The sequence below is a fragment of the Podarcis gaigeae genome (genome assembly GCF_964106915.1).
Source record: "Podarcis gaigeae genome assembly, chromosome: 5".
In the NCBI taxonomy this organism is placed as follows: domain Eukaryota; kingdom Metazoa; phylum Chordata; class Lepidosauria; order Squamata; family Lacertidae; genus Podarcis; species Podarcis gaigeae.
Genome location: NC_139681.1, coordinates 5,433,059 through 5,455,590, shown reverse-complemented (window position 1 = coordinate 5,455,590; position 22,532 = coordinate 5,433,059). Strand labels below are relative to the sequence as shown.

The 22,532-nt window shown below is 44.1% G+C and overlaps 1 protein-coding gene across 2 annotated transcripts in view; it reads left to right on the top strand.

Annotated features, from left to right (window-relative positions):
• SEMA3E (semaphorin 3E) overlaps positions 1-17,347 on the top strand; it is a 185,844-nt gene extending 168,497 nt beyond the window's left edge. For both annotated transcript variants that reach the window (XM_083738743.1, XM_083738744.1), the window contains exons 12-18: positions 1,417-1,508; positions 3,218-3,259; positions 4,983-5,149; positions 8,227-8,294; positions 11,945-12,084; positions 13,206-15,642; positions 16,343-17,347. In XM_083738743.1, coding sequence (XP_083594869.1) covers positions 1,417-1,508; positions 3,218-3,259; positions 4,983-5,149; positions 8,227-8,294; positions 11,945-12,084; positions 13,206-13,658 — 962 coding nt within the window. In that variant the 3' untranslated portion in view covers positions 13,659-15,642; positions 16,343-17,347. The remainder of the gene's footprint in view (positions 1-1,416; positions 1,509-3,217; positions 3,260-4,982; positions 5,150-8,226; positions 8,295-11,944; positions 12,085-13,205; positions 15,643-16,342) is intronic.
• Positions 17,348-22,532: the final 5,185 nt, after the last annotated feature.

Genomic DNA, 22,532 nt, shown 5'->3' with positions numbered 1-22,532 from the left:
GTTGGAAGTTGAGCAGTATGAATTCTGGGCATGATTCCGATTTATTGAGTACTTGCATGCTGTGAGTTGTGAGGGAGTAACATAGTTTAAATGCTTGTCAGATCACTTTAGTGTCCAATTACTTTAAAACTCAGCCCTCTCTTTGCTGGGGTAGAATTCTTTTCTCCTCAGGCCTCTCCTTCCGCAGGAGACTTCTAAATGGGGCCATTTTCTCAGTTTGAAGATTTATTGCTGTGTTTTCTAACTAAAAGTTTTTTAGAAGCGGTGAACTCTGCTGTCTTCCACAACTCCTTTCTTGTAAAGGGACCTTAGCTGTGATCTTCAAACCACTCTGGTGACATTGTTCCTAAGACTTTTGGGATAATTGCCTGTGTCAAAAAATCCTGGAGCCGGGCCTACAATTTTGATTATGTATTTTGTGGTTGTATATTTTGATTTTATTCTGTGAAGCACCTTGAGACCTCCGGGTATAGGTCAGTATAATAATAATAATAATAATAATAATAATAATAATAATAATAATAATAATACAAGCCTGTTATATGCTATTGCCATTTTGTTACCATCAATGCTACTGGTCAGTCAGGGAGGTCACCAGTTCACATCACAGTTTCGCCACAAATTCAGTTGCATGGCTGTAGCAGAGTTGCCACCTCACATTTTGCATACCCTCCAACATTTTTCTGATGATAATAGGAACAACCTATTCCAGAAGAAGAAGAAGAAGAAGAAGAAGAAGAAGAAGAAGAAGAGGAGGAGAAACTTTACTATTTATACCCCACCCATTTGACTGGGTTGCCACTCTGGGTGGCTTCCAACATATACAAAACATAATAAAACATTAAACATTAAAAAACTTCCCTTCAGATGGCTCGGGAGTTGGATACCTCCATACCCCCAATATTTCTCCAGTGAAAAGAGGGATGTCCTAAGGAAAAGTGGGACATTCTGGGATCAAATCAGAAAATGGAATGGCTTCTGTAAATCGGGGATGTCCCTGGAAAATAGGGACACTTGGAGGGTCTGTTTTTGTAGGATATTCATGACTCACCTACCTTACAGCGCTGTCAAATGATTTTTCTGAGCTGGGGTAGGAAGAGAAAGTCCCATTTCCACTCAGCCAGAAGCCTTTGGGGTCATATTAGGCCTCTCTCTCTCAGCCAAATCTACTTCACAGATGGGAGGAAGAAAACTTTGCCTTTTTCATGTGTCTCTGGCCATTTGTATTTTCATATTTTAGAGTGGGTGAAAAATCATATTCTATTTCCCTTCAGAATTTTTTTGGTCATATTTGTTTGGAAGCATTTTGTACTTTACTGGTGTACAAATAAATATGGTTACCAGTCCTGAGTTCTCAATCTCTCTCTCTCTCTCTCTCTCTCTCTCTCTCTCTCTCTCTCTGAAACTCAACTGCAGATAATGGGATTGTACTGAAAGTCATTACAATTTACAACCAGGACACAGAATCGATGGAAGAAGTGATTCTTGAAGAGCTGCAAGTGTTCAAAGTAAGGTATTATTTTCGGTCTGACTTCATATCCACCAAACCGCAGAGACCGCAGTCCTGCACATACACGAGGCTACTTAAAGCTCATTGGGGTAAATAAGTTTTAAGCGCCCTGAATGAGCACAGAATTTCAGCCATAAAGCCTATAAATTAGCCTTTGTATCATCTGCACTGGTAACATTGTACTGGACTGTGTTTCGGTATAAAACTGAAAATCATTCCAACCAAGACATTTTCCCTAGTAGAGTGTATGGACTGTGACTATGAAAACTGCTGAATTTTGCAATGTTTGGGGGGTATGGGGAAGAATTGGGGAAAGCCAGTGCAGCTTCTAGGATTGCCTTTAACAACTGTCTTGGAGATGATGGTGGTGGTGGCGGTAATAATAATAATATTAATAATAATAATAGAGAGCCAGTGTGGTGTAGTGGTTAAGAGCGGTAGTCTCGTAATCTGGGGAACCGGGTTCGCGTCTCCGCTCCTCCACCTGCAGCTGCTGGGTGACCTTGGGCCAGTCACACTTCTCTGAAGTCTCTCATCCCCACTCACCTCAGAGTGTTTGTTGTGGGGGAGGAAGGGAAAGGAGAATGTTAGCCGCTTTGAGACTCCTTCGGGTAGTGATAAAGCGGGATATCAAATCCAAACTCTTCTTCTTCTTCTGTGATGATGATGATGATGATGATGATGATGAAAAAGCACACCAAGCTGCAGTGTATTGTTGTAATATATGGTTTTGATTATGGTATCTGCCTGAGCTCCAACACAAAACTGCCATGTAACTAGCCAAACACATCTCCTACTTGAGATCATTAGAATTTTGATTCTGCGAAAGACACTGGTAGTCTGAGAAAGCTGTCAATGGCACGGCCTCCATGTTCCTGTGCCTCCTTGTTTCTCACCAGGTGATAATAATCCCAAGGGCAACCCTCACCACTCCTTTGAATGTTTTGTTGCTCTCCTCTTCTGGTTTTCTTTCTTCAGAAATCCATGTCTCTACACCATGCGTCATAATCCCTGTCTCCCAGACAATGAGATGATGATGTCCAGGTTATTATTATACTTTGCGGAACAGAATATTCAGCAACATTGGTAGAGCACCTGTATATAACTTGAGTGCTTTTCATTCTCTGTCAAAATGTAGTTACAAATGCATCAGAATTGGTTAATCACTAAAGCAATATATATGTTACTGTGATGTCCACTATGTAGGTAAGACTACTGCTGACCTACACACACATTTCAGAAACCAGAAATCTGCCATTTTGTCCAAAAAACAGGGAGCAACCAGTTGCCAAAAACCTCAGTTCTGAGAACCACAGCCTGTCAGACTTACCAATAACTGCAACAGAGATGCCAACTGGTCCTACGATGTAAGCAAAGAGGGATGACTTCTGAATGTACACACTGGACACATTTGACGCCAAATGGAGAACAGTACCACCATCACTTATCTTTAGCAAATGAAGCCTTTCCATCCTCGAAGCTCAGTAACTGCTGCCTTGGCAACAGCACCCTTTCATTTTTATCAGAGCTACTGATGAATGCAGAAGCTTCATAAATAGATAAATAATAAACATTTTGTTAATCATTCTATCTATCTATCTCAACATCACTGTGTGTGTGTGTGTGTGTGTGTGTGTGTGTGTGTGTGTGTGTTTTATCTACAGAGGTGGTCTGTTTCCTAAATCAAAGAAAATTCTTTACTTTCAGGTGCCAGCTCCTGTTATATCCATGGAGATTTCTTCCAAAAGGGTGAGTGTTGCTCTGTATATAAGACTACATGACTCAGGACTGTGATCATGTATACCATGTATAAATTAGAATTCCCACTGAGTTTCATACAGAGCAAATTCAGAGCAAATTTGAGAGTCATGCTCTGGCGAAATGACTAAAAGAATTTTTGAAGGAAGTAAAAGGACGTTGGAAGCAAAAATAACTTAGATAAGCAAGATTATTATCTTATAGATGTTTCAGAGATCTCTATAGCCCCATTCTCATTGAGGCGGCAAACCTGTTGAAGAAAACTGATAAAGATGGGACAAATTACCAGTAAGCCAGACAAGTTTACCTGTCACAAGATTGAGGTAACAGTCTGGAAAAGAGCTGGAGAGAAAGACTCAGAATCCCAGACTGAGATGCAAGGAGTTGTGTGTGTACTCGTCTCCTCATTGTCTGTATTGCAGTATTAGTTCAATATTCCCTGCTCTGGTCTCATTTTAACGCCTTAGCAGCCTTTGTGCTAGGCTGGCATGCTCAGGAGAAACCCATGTCTCTACAGAAGTTGAGAATCTCCAAAGTGTGGATGCAGAAGATAAACACACCGCATTGTTGGGGTACATAAAAAGTTAGGGTCGCAATGTTGGCCCACAACACAATGAATAATAATAATAATAATAATCCATATTAGGGCAATATCTTTATTAGGCCAACCAAAATGTACTTAAGGAGGCAATCCTAAATGTAAACATTTTAAAAGCCAGCATAATTTCATTAAATAAAATTAGGATCACAGCATCATATTTTTACTGGCATTGATCATTACAGCTGCTGTTGCCGCCTTTCCCCTCACTTCAGAAAGAGGGAGGATGCCTCTGTGTTGATAATAAAATGTCATTGCTACCATGGTGTGACTTAATATGCCATATAAAATGAGTTTCCATGGAGTGATGCTGGAATTTTGAATATCAAGACATTCTCATGCACTGTTTCCCTATGAAATATTCATATGTATCCCCCCACCCCCCACTTGTCTTAAGCTGTTTTAAATATTGTGTCCCACATCAGCTGCAAAGTTAGCAAGCAGCCATCCTGATTCATGAGAGAAATGGGAACTTGATGAAAATACAGAGACTGATAAATGTAGCACGGCTCACTGAAGAAACCTGAGGGTTTAAGTGCTTTAAGGCAAAATGGTCAGACTCTGTAGTCTATCTCCCTTAATATATATATCATGGCATCGTATCAAAGCATTTCGTGGTTCCAGCATACTCTAGCATGGCCACAAAATGGAAGTCTCTCTGGGGGGGTCTGAAGATGATATGCTGATGTGCAGGTGACCAAGATGAGCTTAGGCAAGACACCGTTCTGTCAGCCTGAACTGCCCCACCCTGCCCTAGAGAGAGGCCAAAGCCAGCTCCTAAGTTAGGGAAACACAGGCACCAGACCCTCCAAGTGCTCCTATTTTCCAGGGATGGTCCTGGATTTACAGAAGCCATCCTAGCTTCTGATTTGATCCCAGAATGTCCTGCCTTTCCTTAAAAATGTTGGAGGGTATGCAGGCACTGTATTGTTTCCCCACACCAAAGCTAAGTTACACTTTGAGGGTGTCGTTGCTCCTTCAAGGAGAACAGGTCCCCTAAACAGACTTTGTTTCTTGGTCCTTTTCCACCATGCTATAGAACTCTGGGGACTGGCTGTTATGGCTCAACAGAAGGAGCCTTCCATCATTCTCCTAATATTGGTGCTTTCCTTACAGCAACAAATTTATGTTGGGTCTGAGTCCGCCGTTGCACAACTGAAGTTCCACCAGTGTGACATGTATGGAACAGCCTGCGCTGACTGCTGCCTCGCAAGGGATCCTTACTGTGCTTGGGATGGGATCTCTTGTTCTAGATACTACCCAACAGGAACGCAGGCAAAGAGGTGGGACTTCTTTGTTGCATGCAGATTCACATTCTGCAATAGGTTCTCCATACCAGGCTGAGATGGTTCCATTTCTTCCAGAATGAGGAAGTGCCTTTGACAGTTCTCTCTCTTGTTGAAGGTCTTCTAGCAGAGTTTGGGCAGCCATCCATTAAAAAATACACCAGCTCTCGATTCCCAGCATCAGGCAAGGGGTCGGAGTAGATGCCCTACAAGGTCCCTCCGGTACTATGAGCCTGAAATTTACCCTCTCCACCCTGTCTGCACTATAGATTTAAAACAGAATCGTACCACTTTAAACAGCCATGGCTTCCTTACAATTCTCATAGTTACCTGGGAAGAGGGACCGACTTTACAGTACAGTACACTCTTAGAACTGCAGCCCTGTGAAGGAAGTAGGCGTCTCCTAACAACTCTCAACACCCGTAACAAATTACAGTTCCCAGGATTCTTTGGGAGAAGCCATTGCTGCTTACAATGGTATGATACTGCTTTTAAATTTATAGTGCAGATGGGGCTTTATTGTACAAGGAAACCGAATTAACTCATCGCAGGCAGTTGTTTATTACCATAGTGTTTAGAGATGTAAATTAATTTATCAGTGTACAGTGATGTGCAGAATGATATTTGATTTTGATTGTTATTCTACAGTCAGATGCCCTGCACTTCTTTTCACTTGTTTTTAGAATGTATTTCAGGAGATACAAAATAGTGAATAATAAATGTTTAAAGGGTGAGAAAGAAAGAAAGAAAGAAAGAAAGAAAGAAAGAAAGAAAGAAAGAAAGAACAACAATGTGCATTGATTCATTTCAACAGTTGCAGGCATTGAACCATGAGGTACGTCTGGCTGTAGAAGAAAGAAACTTACAGTCAGATATTCTTCATGGATTGGGTGCAGACATATTAGGAAGAGACTGCTCAGAGCAGATTCAGAGAAATCTGAGTCTACTTTCAAATCTGAAGAGTCATAGATGTGTGAAGCATGATCAGACCTCCCTATTTTTTCTTACACCCCCACCTCCACTTAAAAGCAGTTGATGGGAGAAGGGGGAAGGTGGATAGGATTGAAACAGGCCTGGAAAACTGGGGAGGGAGATAAACCCATTTCTCAAGAGCAATGGTGCCAAGCCAATAAGAATGTCTGGGAATTTCAATGGAAAAGGAAATGTCCAATATTTGCCTATTGGTCCCATGTGAAGAACGGAAATCAATCCAAAGAGAGCAATTGGTATTCACTGTTGTTTTCAGTTCACACAAAAATGCACACCAATGTATAATTGGTCACATGCACACCCAATTTGTGTTGTGTTTTTCAAATCGATAAACCGCTTCCTAGACTGAGGCCATCAAAGCAGATGCCCTTGTGAAGCTCACAAGTCCAGCATGATGGTTGGTTACCCTCCTAAAAGCATAAATTGTATTTCCATTTCTACAAAATACATGATTCCCAAATCCTTGGGACAGACTTCAAGGCATCTGTTACCAAACTAGCACTATGTATCTTCTGTGTAGTCATGGAGATATCTACTTATGCAGGGGGTTACATTTCAGGCCCCCATGTGCATAAGCAAAAATTTCTAACTGGGGAAAACCCTCTAAAACACCCTTTAAACACCCTTTCTGCTACTCCTTTTCCACTTCAGACCAATGGAAACAACAGCAAAAAAGAGGAAGAAAGAAAGAAGGTGGGGTTGGCCACCTGTCAATCAAATGACATCATTATAACAACACATGATTGACCCACCCACAAAATCCCTTCCAGAGAGTTTTTCACTATTATGTAGAGATATGAAAAGACATGAAGGAAAACTTTGATTACGCTCATATTTTGGCCAGAACAAAGTTTAGAAATATTCTTTTCCAATAGTGGCACATTATTTTGTTTAAATGTAGAAGACAAAGTGGGAATCTCCAAAACTGTTCTGCCTTTGTCGTCCCGTTTCCTGAACATCACTCAGGAAAATATTCCCAACAGAATAACTTTAGATTTTTCATGTGCTTAAATCAAGTAGAATTTGGCTGTCCCACATGGAAGTGATGGGGGTGCATTGCCCCATCTGGACTGGGGAATATGAAGAATCGTTCCCTACCATGTGCACCTTGATTGGATAGCAATGTTTATTGCAAATTAGGCCTGTGTGTGTGGTGCAATCATATATACTGCTAATTGAACTTTCTGTCTAGCAGCACAGGGGGAAGGTAGGCAACAGACAGAGGGGAAGAAGGCGGAAAGAAATGTAACAGGAAGAAAATGCCTCCAGCTGAGTTACATGTACTCAGCCTTAATTTCAGTAGGGACTGGAGACCCTACAATTGCCATTTTCAGTCTATTAGCTTTGATGCAGTCCACAAATGCAAGAAGCTTCTCTAACTGCGAGATGCACCCCTTAGATAGCACTGTTCGCCTAGAGGTCATTAGCTCCTGCAGGATATATTGCATACCAAATAGCCACTAAGAAGGAAACGACCTTAATCTGCACACCTATATCAGGCACTCTGCAAACAGGAGGGGCACTACTCCTGGGCCTGCAGCCCATTGAACATGAGAGCGATGGTCCCCCCCATGAGGCAAAGCAGCCTAAAGCCAAGTTCTCAACCCAATGATATACCTATGTCTAGGCTGTACCATTCAGGCTGTGGGGTAGGGGTGTTCGCATGATGAAATTTTCTTCCACACCTAATAATAGATAATTAATTTATCTACAAATAACACTAGATGTCAGGGAGAAAGGTTCTGGCCTAGGCTTCTCCCAATATTCTAGTTTCCTGTTTATTTATATGCTGTTTGGATCTCCGATCTCAAAGATTGGGTGAGTGGTCCTTTAATCATAGCAGAGATTAGAGACCTTTTGTAGCCACTCTGGATTCTGGAAATGAAATTTCCGTAAGCACCTCTTACGGGTTTCCCTAAAATACTAGACATTTTCCTTCCAGACCCTAGAAGAGCGTTTTCAGTTAAAGGATCTCAAGATGACACAAACATATGAATTTCCCACAGGAATTGGGGAAGGCTTCTGAGGGTTGTTCACAAGTTGTATTTTTTTCAATATTTTTTTTTTTTTTTACTTTTCCCTAGACGTTTCCGCAGACAAGATGTCCGTCATGGAAATGCAGCTCAGCAGTGCTTTGGCCAGCAATTTCTTGGTAATTCTCATGCTGTGCGTTAGAATGCTTTAGTGAGTCAGCGCATCAGGGATGGATGACCTGTGGCTCTCCGGAGGCTGTTAGACTCCAGCTCCCATTGGCACAGTTAGCATGGCCAATGGCCAGGGACAAAGGGATTTGTTGTTCAGAAACAGCATGGGGACCACAGATTCCCCACCTTTGAAATACAGGGAACTTAGCAATGCATACTTTTACAAGAAGAACCCTAAGAGAACTTAAATCAATGATTTCATTAATTTAGGTACATCAACCTGACTATCTGCCAATACAAGTTTGTATATAAATGTATAAACCAAGGAGATCTGGTTTGGGTTATTGCTTAGGCAAAGGTCTTTGATACATGAAGCCTTTAGGTAGCTTTTTCAGTGGTCCAAGAAAACATTCTTAAATTGTCAATAAAAAACCTTTTGAGTGCTAGACTTGATGAATTATGCAAGTTTGTGTCAGGAGCTACTGGAACATGAACATGGACACCTGGCCAATGGTAGGATTTATAGACTGGGATGGTTTTTGTAGGGTTGCCATATTTCAAAAAGTAAAAACCAGGACATCCCAAAAGCTTATTTTAGAAAGATCCCAATTTTAGAAAGATCGGTTTTTCGATTGACTTGGTTAAGATCCAGGACGTCAATTCCGCATGTGAAATCCTGGTAATGTCCGGGATGCATAGCAGCCCTAGATTTCTAGCCCAGCCAAGTTAGGAGGAACCAGTGCGTTAATCTGACTGTCATTGCCTTCATTTGCACTGAAAGCATGGTTTAATGCAAATGAGCAAATCAACTCCTGGAGATGACTTAATGTTAAGTGCTCACCAGCCATTTTGTGTGTGCGTTAAAATGCTAACTCAATCCATGACTTGCTTAGCATGAAGGAGTAGACATGGGCTCCCAGAATGGTTTGTCTTGTGATTTATCTGGGGAAGCTTAACCATGAACATAGGTTTGGACAACACACTAAGCCAGGGGTCGACAAGCTTTTCTTGCCTCGGGCTGGTGTCTCCAGTTACGATCGTGCGGCAGGCCGGAGGGCGGGGAGCATGTCCCATACATGTGTGCACACGCTACTTCCGGTGCACTTCTGGGTGGAGAAGCACCAGAAATAGCTTTTGCGCACGTGTAGGAGGGCCCTGCGCATGCGTACAAACTATTTCTGGTGTTCCTCCGACCCAGAAGTGGGTCCCTGCGCCGCGCCGCAGCGCACTGGTAAGAGCGGGCAGTGGCGGGGGCAGGAGGGCAGTGGTCGCCACGGACCAGATAAACGAGGGTCTTGGGCCGGACGTTGGTGGCCCCTGCCCTAAGCCAAATCATTGCTTAGTTCAGCACTGCACACCAAGAAAGGAACTGGGGAGCAGCATAACAGCTGCAATTTCCTCTCCAGAATCACTTTTACTCATTCTCAGTAAGCCAAATTTTGGCTTAGCATTCAGTGCAAATGAGAGACAAATAAACTCATTAGTTCTTCCTAACTTGGCCTGGCAATAAATCCTTCCAGGTCAAGCCTAACAGGTGCCTGCCGCTCTGTTTCAGAATCTCTACCTGCCTAGTCTCCCTAAGCACCTGGTGCTCTCTCTAGCTGCCAGTTTTCACATCTGTCTGTTTGGTCAGCTTTGCTACCGGTTGTCCTCTATGTAGCAGCCATCTTCTACTGGACTTGGCCCTTGCCTCCAGTGGTTCTGCCTCTGTTAATCTTGAGTACTAGGACCTAACATGAAGTTTCCAAAGAGAATTTGCAATGAAGCAGCTATAAATCTGGAGAGTAACAAATGCTAGCATGGGCCAGAAGCATAATGCATTCATATCCTTGAACCTGCATAGAACTCTCAATTACCGACCTCTTTAATTCCTTTCCCAAGTGCACCATTTAGATAGCAGGCATCTTTGTGGACCAGACCCAAAGAGCTTGACCCTCCCTTCTCCTGCTAAATACCTTGCCAGAGAAGGCTTTGATGGAATCATGACTCCATGTAGGGCAGATTAGAATTTGGAAGGGAAATATTTCACAACGCAAATATTTTTCAGATTTGTCTAGTGATGTGAGGAAATTCCATACTGTTTAGGGTTTTGATGCAATTCTCTGAAGAGTTTGCTGCTGAACATTTGGCAGTAGAATATATAGCACACTGTCATATCTAACTGTAAAAAAACCATGCATTGGAATTTTAGATAGGGTTGTAAGATACTCAAGAGAATTTCAGATTACAATGTGGCAGATTCATGATTCTAAGAAAAACTGAAGTTTTTATCATGGAAGAAAGGCAAATTATAAAATAGAGACAAAAGACATTGCTTTGGCCTCTTATTCTTCAAGAAGCACATTGAGTGGGCATTCATGGTTCTGGCACTAAATGCAGCCTACAGGAGGACTGTGTCCACAAAGAGCCTTCTATTCAGCATGGCATGTGTTTTGCAAAGGGCTGCAAGTTCTCTTGGCAAGTTTATGCAACTTATAAAGATCAGCAGATGACTAATTTCTGGCCTCAGGACAACAAAATCATTTGCTCAGCAGCAGCCACTGAAAACTTGATCCCACCAAGCTGTTAAGTAGTGGTCCATTCAGACTTAATTTAACTCCTGAATGTGAAAGCAATGTCCAGTTTACAAGCATTTAGCTGGATCAAGGGGTATGAGTATAGACTACTGAAGAATCTCTGTTCTACTAGATAGAGCATCTCCTTTCATGGGAAATGATAATAACCTTTCCCCCTTTTGACAGAAGTGGATGAAATTTGCATGCTTGGCCTGGCCCCGCTGCCCTGTTGATGCAAATGTCGTGCTTTATTTCAGTCTGGTATTGTAGCTCTGTGGAGCACTTTGAGGGGCTAAAAGCAAAAGCCAGTACTGCTAGGCATGCACATTCTGTAAAATCCTGTATCTCAGACACAGAACTACTCATTTCCTTCAGGAAAGAGGCAGTGCCATTCACGTCATACGGACATATGCAATGCTTATATAAAAAACATATTGTCTAAAGTAGCCCTGCTTTAGACACTGCTTTGTTAGCACTTTTATCAAAAGCTCAGCAGCAGAGGCTGCTTCTAATTGGAAAGCCATTTGCAAACATTTTCTTTAAAACAAAAGGTCACTTTCTATGATCTTGGGAACCAGTACAATCATAAATTTATCAAGGAAGGCGTATGTTGATAAATTAATTGCCACCAGTCGCTATAATGGAAGTTATTTGTTATTTTGTGATTGAAAAGTGAAGGCTAAAGTTTTTCCTAGAAGTCTGGAGGGGGCTCAGTGTGAAGGCCAGTCCTATCATGTGCCAGCCTGAGCCACCTGCCTCAGACGGCAGATTGGGAGAGACAGCAGACAGAGTGCCTCTTGCTGCCCACCCAGGCCCCTGCAGGTCTCCCAGAAAGAGTGGGTCCCTTGCCAGGCACTGCCATGCCCCTTGAGCTTCCATTGCTAGTAGCTGCCTGACCAGGAGATTTGGTGAAGCCTCACAAGAGCTGAAGCCCTTTCTCTCTGCTGCCAGCAGTGGGCAGCAGCTGTCAGCCCTGTGGGATGCGGTGGTGCCCATCTTTATCATCTCAGATGGCAAAATGGCTTGGGCTGGCCCTGGTGAAGACAAATGAGTATTTGTGAAGGACCATACCAGGTTTTTGTGTGTGTTTTCTTTCTTTATAGGAGACATCCTGGATAAGACCGAAGAGCGACTAGTATACGGAATAGAATACAACAGCACTCTCCTTGAATGTATACCAAGGACCTTGCAGGCCAAAGTGATCTGGTTTGTACAGAGAGCACACGAAGCACGGAAGGAAGAGGTACTTTTTCACTGAATGGAAGGGGGTAACCTCTCTTGCAGGGGCCCCCTAGTCTACTTCACATCCTCCAGTATTAATGGCATTTTGAAGTCATCATCACATCCTTATCATCACAATATTGTGCAATATTGTGAAACGTTCTGTTGCGCTTACTGCAGCCAGTGTGGTGTAGTGGTTAAGAGCAGTGGACCCGTAATCTGGTGAACCGGGTTCGCTTCCCTGCCCCTCCACATGCAGCTGCTGGGTGACCTTGGGCTAGTCACACTTCTCTGAAGTCTCTCATCCCCACTCACCTCAGAGTGTTTGTTGTGGGGGAGGAAGGGAAAGGAGAATGTTAGCCGCTTTGAGACTCCTTCGGGTAGAGATAAAGCGGCATATCAAATCCAAACTCTTCTTCTTCTTTTTAAATTAAAAGGAAAGGTTGCTCTGTAAATATTTATACTGCCTTTAAATAACCAGTTTATTTAGATTATGGGGAAGGGTACTTGGGAATGATGCAGTTTTCTTTGATATGTAATCCCTCCTCTGTGGACCAGTTCACACATGACATGGGTAGGCAGGCCATGCACATCATGGTCAGAGGAGCAAGCCATGAGCTTGTGCACTCTTCCTAGTAATCCACCAGGAAAACCCAAGATCTGCATCTCACCCATTCATGCTGTGTTATCAAGCACCTCTTGCAGTTTTTATAGATAATATTTTTATAGATAATTATTCTGACACATGGATCCCCCACGAGCACATCAACTTCCACCCCAAATATCATTGATTTCAGTTAAAGAGTTGATCTCTCTTATTAAAATGAGTGGTACCTTAAGGTGATTAGTTTTTGACTGCATTGAACCCAAAGATGTTTGAAATGAACACACACAAATTATGCTTCCGTTTGCTCCAACTTCTGCACTCAAGTTGCTCCTGATAAGCTTTCTAAACCCTTCCCAGAAATCCAATGAAACTCCACAATTCTGTTATCCTGTCATAGTGTTTCTAATTCCCCTTATACTTTTTTACCTCCTTTCTCCTGATTATTATTATATTATTTTAAAAAACACACCCATGTGATATTACTGTACTGCTTTATTTCCACTGAATAACACCATTTCCTTGTTGCCCACCCTCAGGTGAAGACTGATGAAAGGGTACTCAAAGTGGACTTTGGCCTCTTGTTCTTAAGGCTGCACAGGATGGATGCTGGGACGTATTTCTGCCAGACGGTGGAACACAGCATTGTTCACACAGTAAGGAAAATCACACTAGAAGTTGTGGAAGAAGAGCGTGTGGACGACATGTTCAACAAAGACTATGAGGAGGATGCATCACACAAAATGCCCTGCCCGGCACAGAGCAGCATAGCCCAGGGCTCCAGGCCTTGGTACAAGGAGTTCCTGCAGCTAATAGGCTACAGCAACTTCCAGAGAGTGGAGGAGTATTGTGAGAAAGTGTGGTGCACGGACAAGAAGAGGAAAAAGCTGAAGATGTCTCCGTCCAAGTGGAAGTATGCCAATCCGCAAGAGAAGAAGGCACGCACCAAACCTGACCATTACCGTGTTCCCAGGCACACTGCTGACTCTTGATGGGAAAAAGAAATTCCACGGATTCAAGGAAGCTTGCTTTTTTTTTTTTTTGGACCTAAGGAAAGGGAAATCCTTCTTGGATTTAGTGACGAATACAGGTTTATATATATATATGAAACGTTGAGACTGGAAATGGGGGGGAAATGTGTTTTTAGTAAGTTATACACTTCATGTCTGTTTAGATGCATTTTTAAAAAAGCAAATCTGCTTAATTCTTTGGTCTACTTAAATCATTCCACAATGAGTTTTCCATTTAAGGACAATCTGACAATCATCGTATTCAACATTTAGTCCAATTAATCAAGCATGGACCATGTTTGTACTGTATATTCTAGTGTGTTGTTGGGGGTATTTAAGTGAACACAAATGCTAAAGCATCACAAAGCAACAATGTATGGTTTTGTTTTGATTTCACAAACATCTTGCAAATTTTCCACGTGGCGTATACCCTGTGTCCCACGGGTTCCAGGTTTCATTTCTGAAGAGCAGTTTCTAGGGCTCATTGCTGCAGAAATCCATTTTGAGTATGTGACAGTAGCCACGGCTGCGAACAGAAATGATGATGGGTCATAAATAAAAGGACTAAAAACAAATAAAGTGGGGGGGGGGAGAGACACTGAGTACAATATAGCAAAAGCAAGCAATCTCATTGAAAGCAATGGAATTGGTTGTGGCTAACTCAAGTCCCACTTGATGCCAAGGGCAGTTAATCATGACTAATTGTAGCTGTGCCCAAAATATCTTTGTTCAATTTCTGTGTCCCGTTTACCAATAATTCTGAAGGCTGACTCCAGTGTCCTGCTTTGGGGAGAATAACTTACCAGGAAGAATTGTATTTCTAGGACAAAGGGCCACCACTCAGAGGTGCAGCACCTGCTTTGAACACAGAAGGTCCCCGGTTTGATTTCCAGGGAGGGTTGGAAGAGACATTCCCTCTCTGAAATCCTAGAAGGTTGCTGCCAATCAGTGTGAACAGTACTGATCTGGATGGACCAAGGCCTCTTAGGTTCCAAGTGCTGTGTGCCCAGCACGTCCAATTTGGAATTTTCCAAATTTACTAAAATTACATTCAGATTAACACAAGAATCCATTTCCTCCACCCCTTGCTTCTTTCCACAAAGGATTTGCTTGCCATAATCCGCCTCCCATCAGCACAGGGCTTGCATCTTTTTTCTCTGATCCAGGGGACTCAGCCTGGATCACACTTAGGCACATAAGATGCGGCACAAATACAATCAGGTTCGTTTTGGCACTCCACCTCACACTAATGCATTTTCTTAATTTGGAAATGATGAACAGGGTGCCCATCAATATTGTTAAAAGCCTGAAGAAAATTGCTACTTATTCCTACATTTGACTGATTGATTCCATTTGCATCTGAACTGCAGCCAATTAGTACCATTTGATTATGCCAGATGTTTTCTCTCTCTCTCTCTGGGAGGTCGGTATAACCACCTACCAAAGGAACAAAGCATCCTCTCTCAAAAGCTAATGCAATCTCCCTCTTGTGGCAATGAAACAGCACTACATTCCGCTCTGTGCAGTATATAGATTCTAAATTTCAATATGAAGCAAAAGGTTATTAGCACTGCAGGAAAACTATAGAAAGGTTCATATTCTCTATTTTCTTTTTCGACAATTTCCAGTTGACACTCGAAAACTACATGTTCACATTGTTTCAGATGTTCTTGATGTCATTTTCTATCCCAAATCGGTTTTGCCCTCACCATTCGGCTTTCATTTGCCCCAACTGCTGTTTAAACTTGCAGTATCCTTTCCTCCAAGGTAACTCCAGGATAATTAGTCCTTTTAAGTCCACTAGTGCTCTAAATTAATCTTCTTATTCATACACCGAGACAGTCCTAAGCAGGCACATTTTCTGACGGGTACAGTAGATGCCGACAGGGTGAGCTCCCGTTGCTCCGTCCCTGCTCCTGCCAACCTAGCAGTTTGAAAGCACCTCAAAGTGCAAGTAGATAAATAGGTACCACTCTGGCGGGAAGGTAAACGGCATTTCCGTGCGCTGCTCTGGTTCGCCAGAAGCGGCTTAGTCATGCTGGCCACATGACCCGGAAGCTGTACGCTGGCTCCCTCGGCCAGTAAAGAGAGATGAGCGCTGCAACCCCAGAGTCAGCCATGACTGGACCTAATGCCCCAGGATGAGAATGGAAATCGTGTGCCAGTAGCACAGCAGCAGCAAGAGGCCCCATTAGCAAAAGCACGCCTCTCGTTAAGAACAGTTTCAGGTTAAGAATGGACCTCCAGAACGAATTAAGTTCATCTCTAGAGGTACCATTGTATTGCCATTGCTAAATGATGAGCCTCACTCCCCAAAAGCTCACAATTACAGAGATTTGGGGAAGTGGTGGCTAGCCAGGAATGCAGAGTGTGATCTTTTGAGGCCCCTGCCAAGTTCTCCTCTGTGTGCAGTCGCACTTAGGGAGGACAAGACGGAGATGGGCCAGTCCTTTAGCCTTCCATGTACCAGGAGGATTTGCTATCTTTAAGCTGCTTATTCCCAAGGGATGCGGGTGGCGCTGTGGATTAAAGCACAGAGCCTAGGACTTGCCGATCAGAAGGTCGGCGGTTCGAATCCCCACGACGGGGTGAGCTCCTGTTGCTCGGTCCCTGCTCCTGCCAACCTAGCAGTTCGAAAGCACGTCAAAGTGCAAGTAGACAAATAGGTACCACTCCAGCGGGAAGGTAAACAGCATTTCCATGCGCTGCTCTGGTTCGCCAGAAGCGGCTTAGTCATGCTGGCCACATGACCCGGAAGCTGTACGCTGGCTCCCTCGGCCAATAAAGTGAGATGAGCGCTGCAACCCCAGAGTCGTTCACGACTGGACCTAATGGTCAGGGGTCCCTTTACCTTTACCGTTTACAGTAGATGCAGGCTGAAAGCTGTACCTTGGCGTGGGGGCTTAGCTAATAAATGGAGTCCCACTGCAAGATCCGTCTTTCTAAGGCTGCATTCCAAATATTTAGTCTCCCTCCAGCAGGTCCAAAACAGCTGCTCTGACCTTCATTGCTGGAGTGGTGTCCCTCCTCTCATGCAGACCTCAACACCCTCCCTATGGAAAGTGCAGGCAGGTGGAAGTGTGGGTGGCAGCCCACAGAAAGAACCCCCCCCCCCAGTGGATCATTCCCATTGCAGGGAGGGACTGAGCCAGCCTAGGTTCCTGAGCTCACCACCCATCACTAGACATCATTGGACCGAGCTAAGACTTTCCTCCCACCACCCGCCTTCCATCCTGGCTGGCATGAGCAGTGACATTGCAGATGTGGCCCTGGCTATGGCACTTCATCACCCTCCTACTGCTGTCCAGCTGGGGTTAGGGTTGCTTTGCCCATTTTACAGAAGACCAATTTTGACAATCCTGCCAGGTGTTCCGTGAGATTGGTTCTGGTGTCGTTGGCTCACCGCTACAGCCACGAGGCTGGCCACCTGGTGTGGAGCAGGCATTATGGCGAACGCTCTAGGCAAGCAACATCTCTGCTCTTTTGAGAGAGACTCATCCGATGGACTAACAGGCTGTGTGGAATAAAAAGAGTCTGCCAATGTGGGTTTGCCAATTAAGACACTTTTACTGAAATAAAATGGAAGTCCATGTAGATGTTGAATACCATTCCTGTCTAATACCTGCTTCTCTTTGTTATAGGCTAATTAAATGTGAAGTAAATGGTCAGAATTCTCCATTTCCTTTTATTGTGTGTGGACTCGTCATGAAACCCATGGACTGACATTCTGTTCGGATAATAGGCTAACAGACACTGTTGCACATCCTCCCATAAATTTTCATCCAACTGGACATGTTGAGGAAAGTGTCCTCAACATGAGGATGATCTCCCCCCGCCCCAGAAGACAAAGAGTATTTTTTTACCTCATTCTTCTGGAAAAGAAAGCCACTTGGTATATTTTTCTCTGAATAATTGCTATCTTTTTATTTTATTTTTGTAGTGGCCATTTGACACCAGCTCTGGGGCACATTTTCTACTGCTGCCACTTGCACAATAACAAGGGGGGGGATCTGGGGGGAAAAGGAGCTGTACTACAGTGGTACCTCAAGTTACAAACACCTCAGGTTACAAATGCTTCAGGCTACAAACTCCGCTAACCTGGAAGAGTTACCTTGAGTTGAGAACTTTGCCCCAGGATGAAAATGGAAATCGTGTGCCGGCGGCGCAGCAGCAGCAAGAGGCCCCACTAGTGAAAGCACGCCTCTAGTTAAGAACAGTTTCAGGTTAAGAATGGCCCTCCAGGATGAATTAAGTTTGTAACTAGAGGTACCATTGTATTGCCATTGCTAAATGATGAGCCTCACTCCCCAAAAGCTCACCATTAGAGAGATTGGGAGAAGTGGTGGCTAGCCAGGAAGGCAGAGAGTGATCTTTTGCGGCCCCTGCCAAGTGCTCCTCGGTGTGCAGTCACACTTAGGGAGGACAAGACAGAGATGGGCCAGTCCTTTAGCCTTCCATGTACCAGGAGGATTTGCTATCTTTAAGCTGCTTATTCCCAAGGGACGTGGGTGGCGCTGTGGATTAAACCACAGAGCCTAGGACTTGCCGATCAGAAGGTCAGTGGTTCGAATCCCCGTGACGGGGTGAGCTCCCGTTGCTCGGTCCCTGCTCCTGCCAACCTAGTAGTTCGAAAGCACGTCGAAGTGCAAGTAGACAAATAGGTACCACTCCAGCGGGAAGGTAAACAGCATTTCCGTGCGCTGCTCTGGTTCGCCAGAAGCGGCTTAGTCATGCTGGCCACATGACTCGGAAGCTGTACGCCGGCTCCCTCGGCCAATAAAGTGAGATGAGCGCCGCAACCCCAGAGTCGGTCACGACTGGACCTAATGGTCAGGGGTCCCTTTACCTTTGCCTTTACTATTCCCAAATTAGTTTTCTGAAAAAAGCAATTCAGTTTCCAGTTATTTTTCAAGTGTTATAATAAAACCAATTGAACAACTTGGCAAACCCTTTCTGTACTCTGAAGCTCTTCCTTTATTATTTCATCCCATGGCTGGGGGCATTTCCAAAAATCATAAAAGAAAAAGAAAACAACACAATCCTTAAAAACAAAAACGATCAAACACCTAAATAGTCAATGAATCAAGTGTAGAAAATAAAACAAGCAACTCACCCAGCGAGGTGCAACTACAGGAACACCAGCACTGCAGCATCCAGGAGGAGAAGGGGAAGCTGAGGTTGGGGCTGCAGGGGCTGAGACAGGTGGTGGCCAGGGGACTGTGTGGGGACACTGGTGGAGCCAATCTGGTGGTCTCGCTGCTACACCCTTGTGCAAATTAATTGAAACAAAGCATGTTTTCTATCTTACTCGTAATCCTATACTCAAAACAAACACGAAAAGTCAGTGCATCATTATGGTGTTGGAAGCCTGCAGCAAATAGAAGGAATGATGCGCTCACTGCAATATGTTGAGCAGGCATAAGCAAGCTCGGCCTTCCAGATGTTTTGGGACTACAACTCCCATGGTCCTTAGCTAACAGGACCAGTGGTCAGGGATGATGGGAATTGTAGTCCCAAAACATCTGGAGGGCCGAGGTTGCCTATGCCCGATATTGAGGTTCTATGGAAAAGTTATTCCAGAGCTGGAAAAGAGGTATCCTGACAGTACTGGGATATTGCAGCACAACCTAGCCCCCTGTCACGCATCGAAAGTGGTGAAGAAATTCATGACAAAGCAGGAAATACAGGTACTTGATTGGCCAGGGAATTCCCTGGATTTAAACCCCATTGAGAATTTGTGGGCTATAGGCAAAGTTGCCTCCGTGCTTTAGACTGTACAGTGGTGCCCCGCAAGACGAATGCCTCGCAAGACGAAAAACCCGCTAGACGAAAGGGTTTTCCGTTTTGGAGGTGCTTCACAAGACGAATTTCCCTATGGGCTTGCTTTGCAAGACGAAAATGTCTTGCGAGTTTTCCCGACTTTTTTCCCCTTCCCCCCCTTTTTCTAAGCCGCTAAGCCGCTTATCCGCTAAGCCGCTAAAAGCCGCTAAGCCGCTAATAGCGCTAATCCGCTAAGCCGCTAATGGGCTTGCTTCGCAAGACGAAAAAACCGCTAGACGAAGAAACTCTCAGAACAGATTCTTTTCGTCTTGCGAGGCACCACTGTACGACTATGGAGAAGCTCATTCAGGCACTGATTCAAGTCTGGTACAGGGATCCGGAAATCAACAGTGACTGTTCGAAACTAGTAGACTCCATGCCAAACTGTGTTCAAATGCTGCTTGAAAATAGCAGAAGTCATATCCATCACTAATGTACCGGTACATATATGTGAGTTTTGTACAATAAACTACATTGTTTGTTTCAATTAATTTGCACAAGGGTGTGCGTCCGTTCAGTCCCAGTGATGCTTCCAGGAGGCTGTGACTGCAACTCTGCTCCACCAGGCAAGTTGCACCTGATAACAGTGGAAACAATAGATAAAAGCAACTTCCTTCTTCAGCGGCCTCATGCCTGCCAGAAAAGTTCTAGCACAAAGAGCTTTCCATTTCCACCAATTGCCCTAGAGCAACAGAAGAGTCAGGAAGACACACATTAAGTTCTTGCTTTGCAGAAGCATCTTGCCCTCCAGGCTTGTTCATCACTCAGCCACGGTCGCTGTGTGAATTCCTGCAAAAGTTCAGGATGTTTGTGCTCTGTATTGATGCAGAAGTACAACTGCACACCACAAAATGGACCAGACCAGAACTGCAGACCAGAAAAAGGTTATGTTTCTCCCGTGACACCACCAGTCCTTCCACCACAATGGATTATTTCTCAATGTGCTTGAAGGATTAGATCTCTGAAAATGAAAAGACCAGACTAATGAGTGGATTAGACCAGGGGTCAGCAACCTTTTTCAGCCATGGGCCAGTCCACCGTCCCTCAGACCATGTGGTGGGCCGCACTATATGGGGGGGGGATGAACAAATTCCTGTGCCCCATAAATAACTGAGAGGTGCATTTTAAATAAAAGCACACATTCTACTCATGTAAAAACACCAGGCAGGCCCCACAAATAACCCACAGATGCACTTTAAATAAAAGGACACATTCTACTCATGTAAAAACATGCTGATTCCCAGACCATCCACGGCCGGATTGAGAAGGCGATTGGGCAGCATCCGGCCCACGGGCCTTAGGTTGCCTACCCCTGGATTAGACCTTAGCTATCCAACTGGACTTAACTGTCAGGGGTCCTTTACATTTTTAACCATTTAAGGTGCCAGCATGGAACCCCATCAAAGAAAAAAGAAAGGAGTACCTAGCCTCTGCTTGGCTACTGTTCTCATTCCCTGATCTCCTCCATCATAATTTTGTAAACCTCTCTGGTGCAGCAAGATTTATTGTCACAATGCTCACTTGCCAGAGCCAGGAGGCTTTGACAGTTTCCCCGGCACTCTGAAAGATTACATCATCACTCTTGCTCATGGGTTGGGTATCCTGGTTCTATGCTTCCCTGCCTTGTCTGCCCACTGCACCACTGGCACTTGCTTCCAAGCAAATACACTTCAAATAATGCTGTGTTCTCTCCCTCTCCCTCTCCCTCTCCCTCTCCCTCTCCCTCTCTCTCTCCCTCTCATGTGTCGCATGAATTCAATTTAGTAACAAACAAGAAAGAAGGCAGTAATGTTTCTGCAATTTGCAGCCAAGTTTTAGAAAACTAACATCTAACTTACTGAAACATGTCATAATATATATATATATTACCTGTCTCCTGAATGCTAAGCAACAGGTCTGGTGCAGCATAATTTTTACTGATGCAATTTTTAAAAAAACAAAAACCCCCAAAAACCCACAACACTGGATGGAGCATGAAGATTGAAAAGGAAGGGGAAAGGAATTAGAAGAGTGGCAGTTCAAGATGGAAAGGGGAAAAGGCAAAGGGATGTTGGGAACCTGAAGAGATTTGTTTCCTTCTCTAGTTCCTAAATTGCTCTGCTTAGTAAGGATGAAACCTATGCCTTTATAGAATCATAGAATCATAGAATCATAGAGTTGGAAGAGACCACAAGGGCCATCGAGTCCAACCCCCTGCCAAGCAGGAAACACCATCAGAGCACTCCTGACATATGGTTGTCAAGCCTCTGCTTAAAGACCTCCAAAGAAGGAGACTCCACCACACTCCTTGGCAGCAAATTCCACTGTCAAACAGCTCTTACTGTCAGGAAGTTCTTCCTAATGTTTAGGTGCAATCTTCTTTCTTGTAGTTTGGATCCATTGCTCCGTGTCCGCTTCTCTGGAGCAGCAGAAAACAACCTTTCTCCCTCCTCTATGTGACATCCTTTGATATATTTGAACATGGCTATCATATCACCCCTTAACCTCCTCTTCTCCAGGCTAAACATGCCCAGCTCCCTTAGCCGTTCTTCATAAGGCATCGTTTCCAGGCCTTTGACCATTTTGGTTGCCCTCCTCTGGACACATTCCAGTTTGTCAGTGTCCTTCTTGAACTGTGGTGCCCAGAACTGGACACAGTACTCCAGGTGAGGTCTGACCAGAGCAGAATACAGTGGCACTATTACTTCGCTTGATCTAGATGCAATACTCCTATTGATGCAGCCCAGAATTGCATTGGCTTTTTTAGCTGCCGCGTCACACTGTTGGCTCATGTCAAGTTTGTGGTCAACCAAGACTCCTAGATCCTTTTCACATGTACTGCTCTCAAGCCAGGTGTCACCCATCTTGTATTTGTGCCTCTCATTTTTTTTTTGCCCAGGTGCAATACTTTACATTTCTCCCTATTAAAATTCATCTTGTTTGTTTTGGCCCAGTTCTCTAATCTGTCAAGGTCGTTTTGAAGTGTGATCCTGTCCTCTGGGGTGTTAGCCACCCCTCCCAGTTTGGTGTCATCTGCAAATTTGATCAGGATGCCCT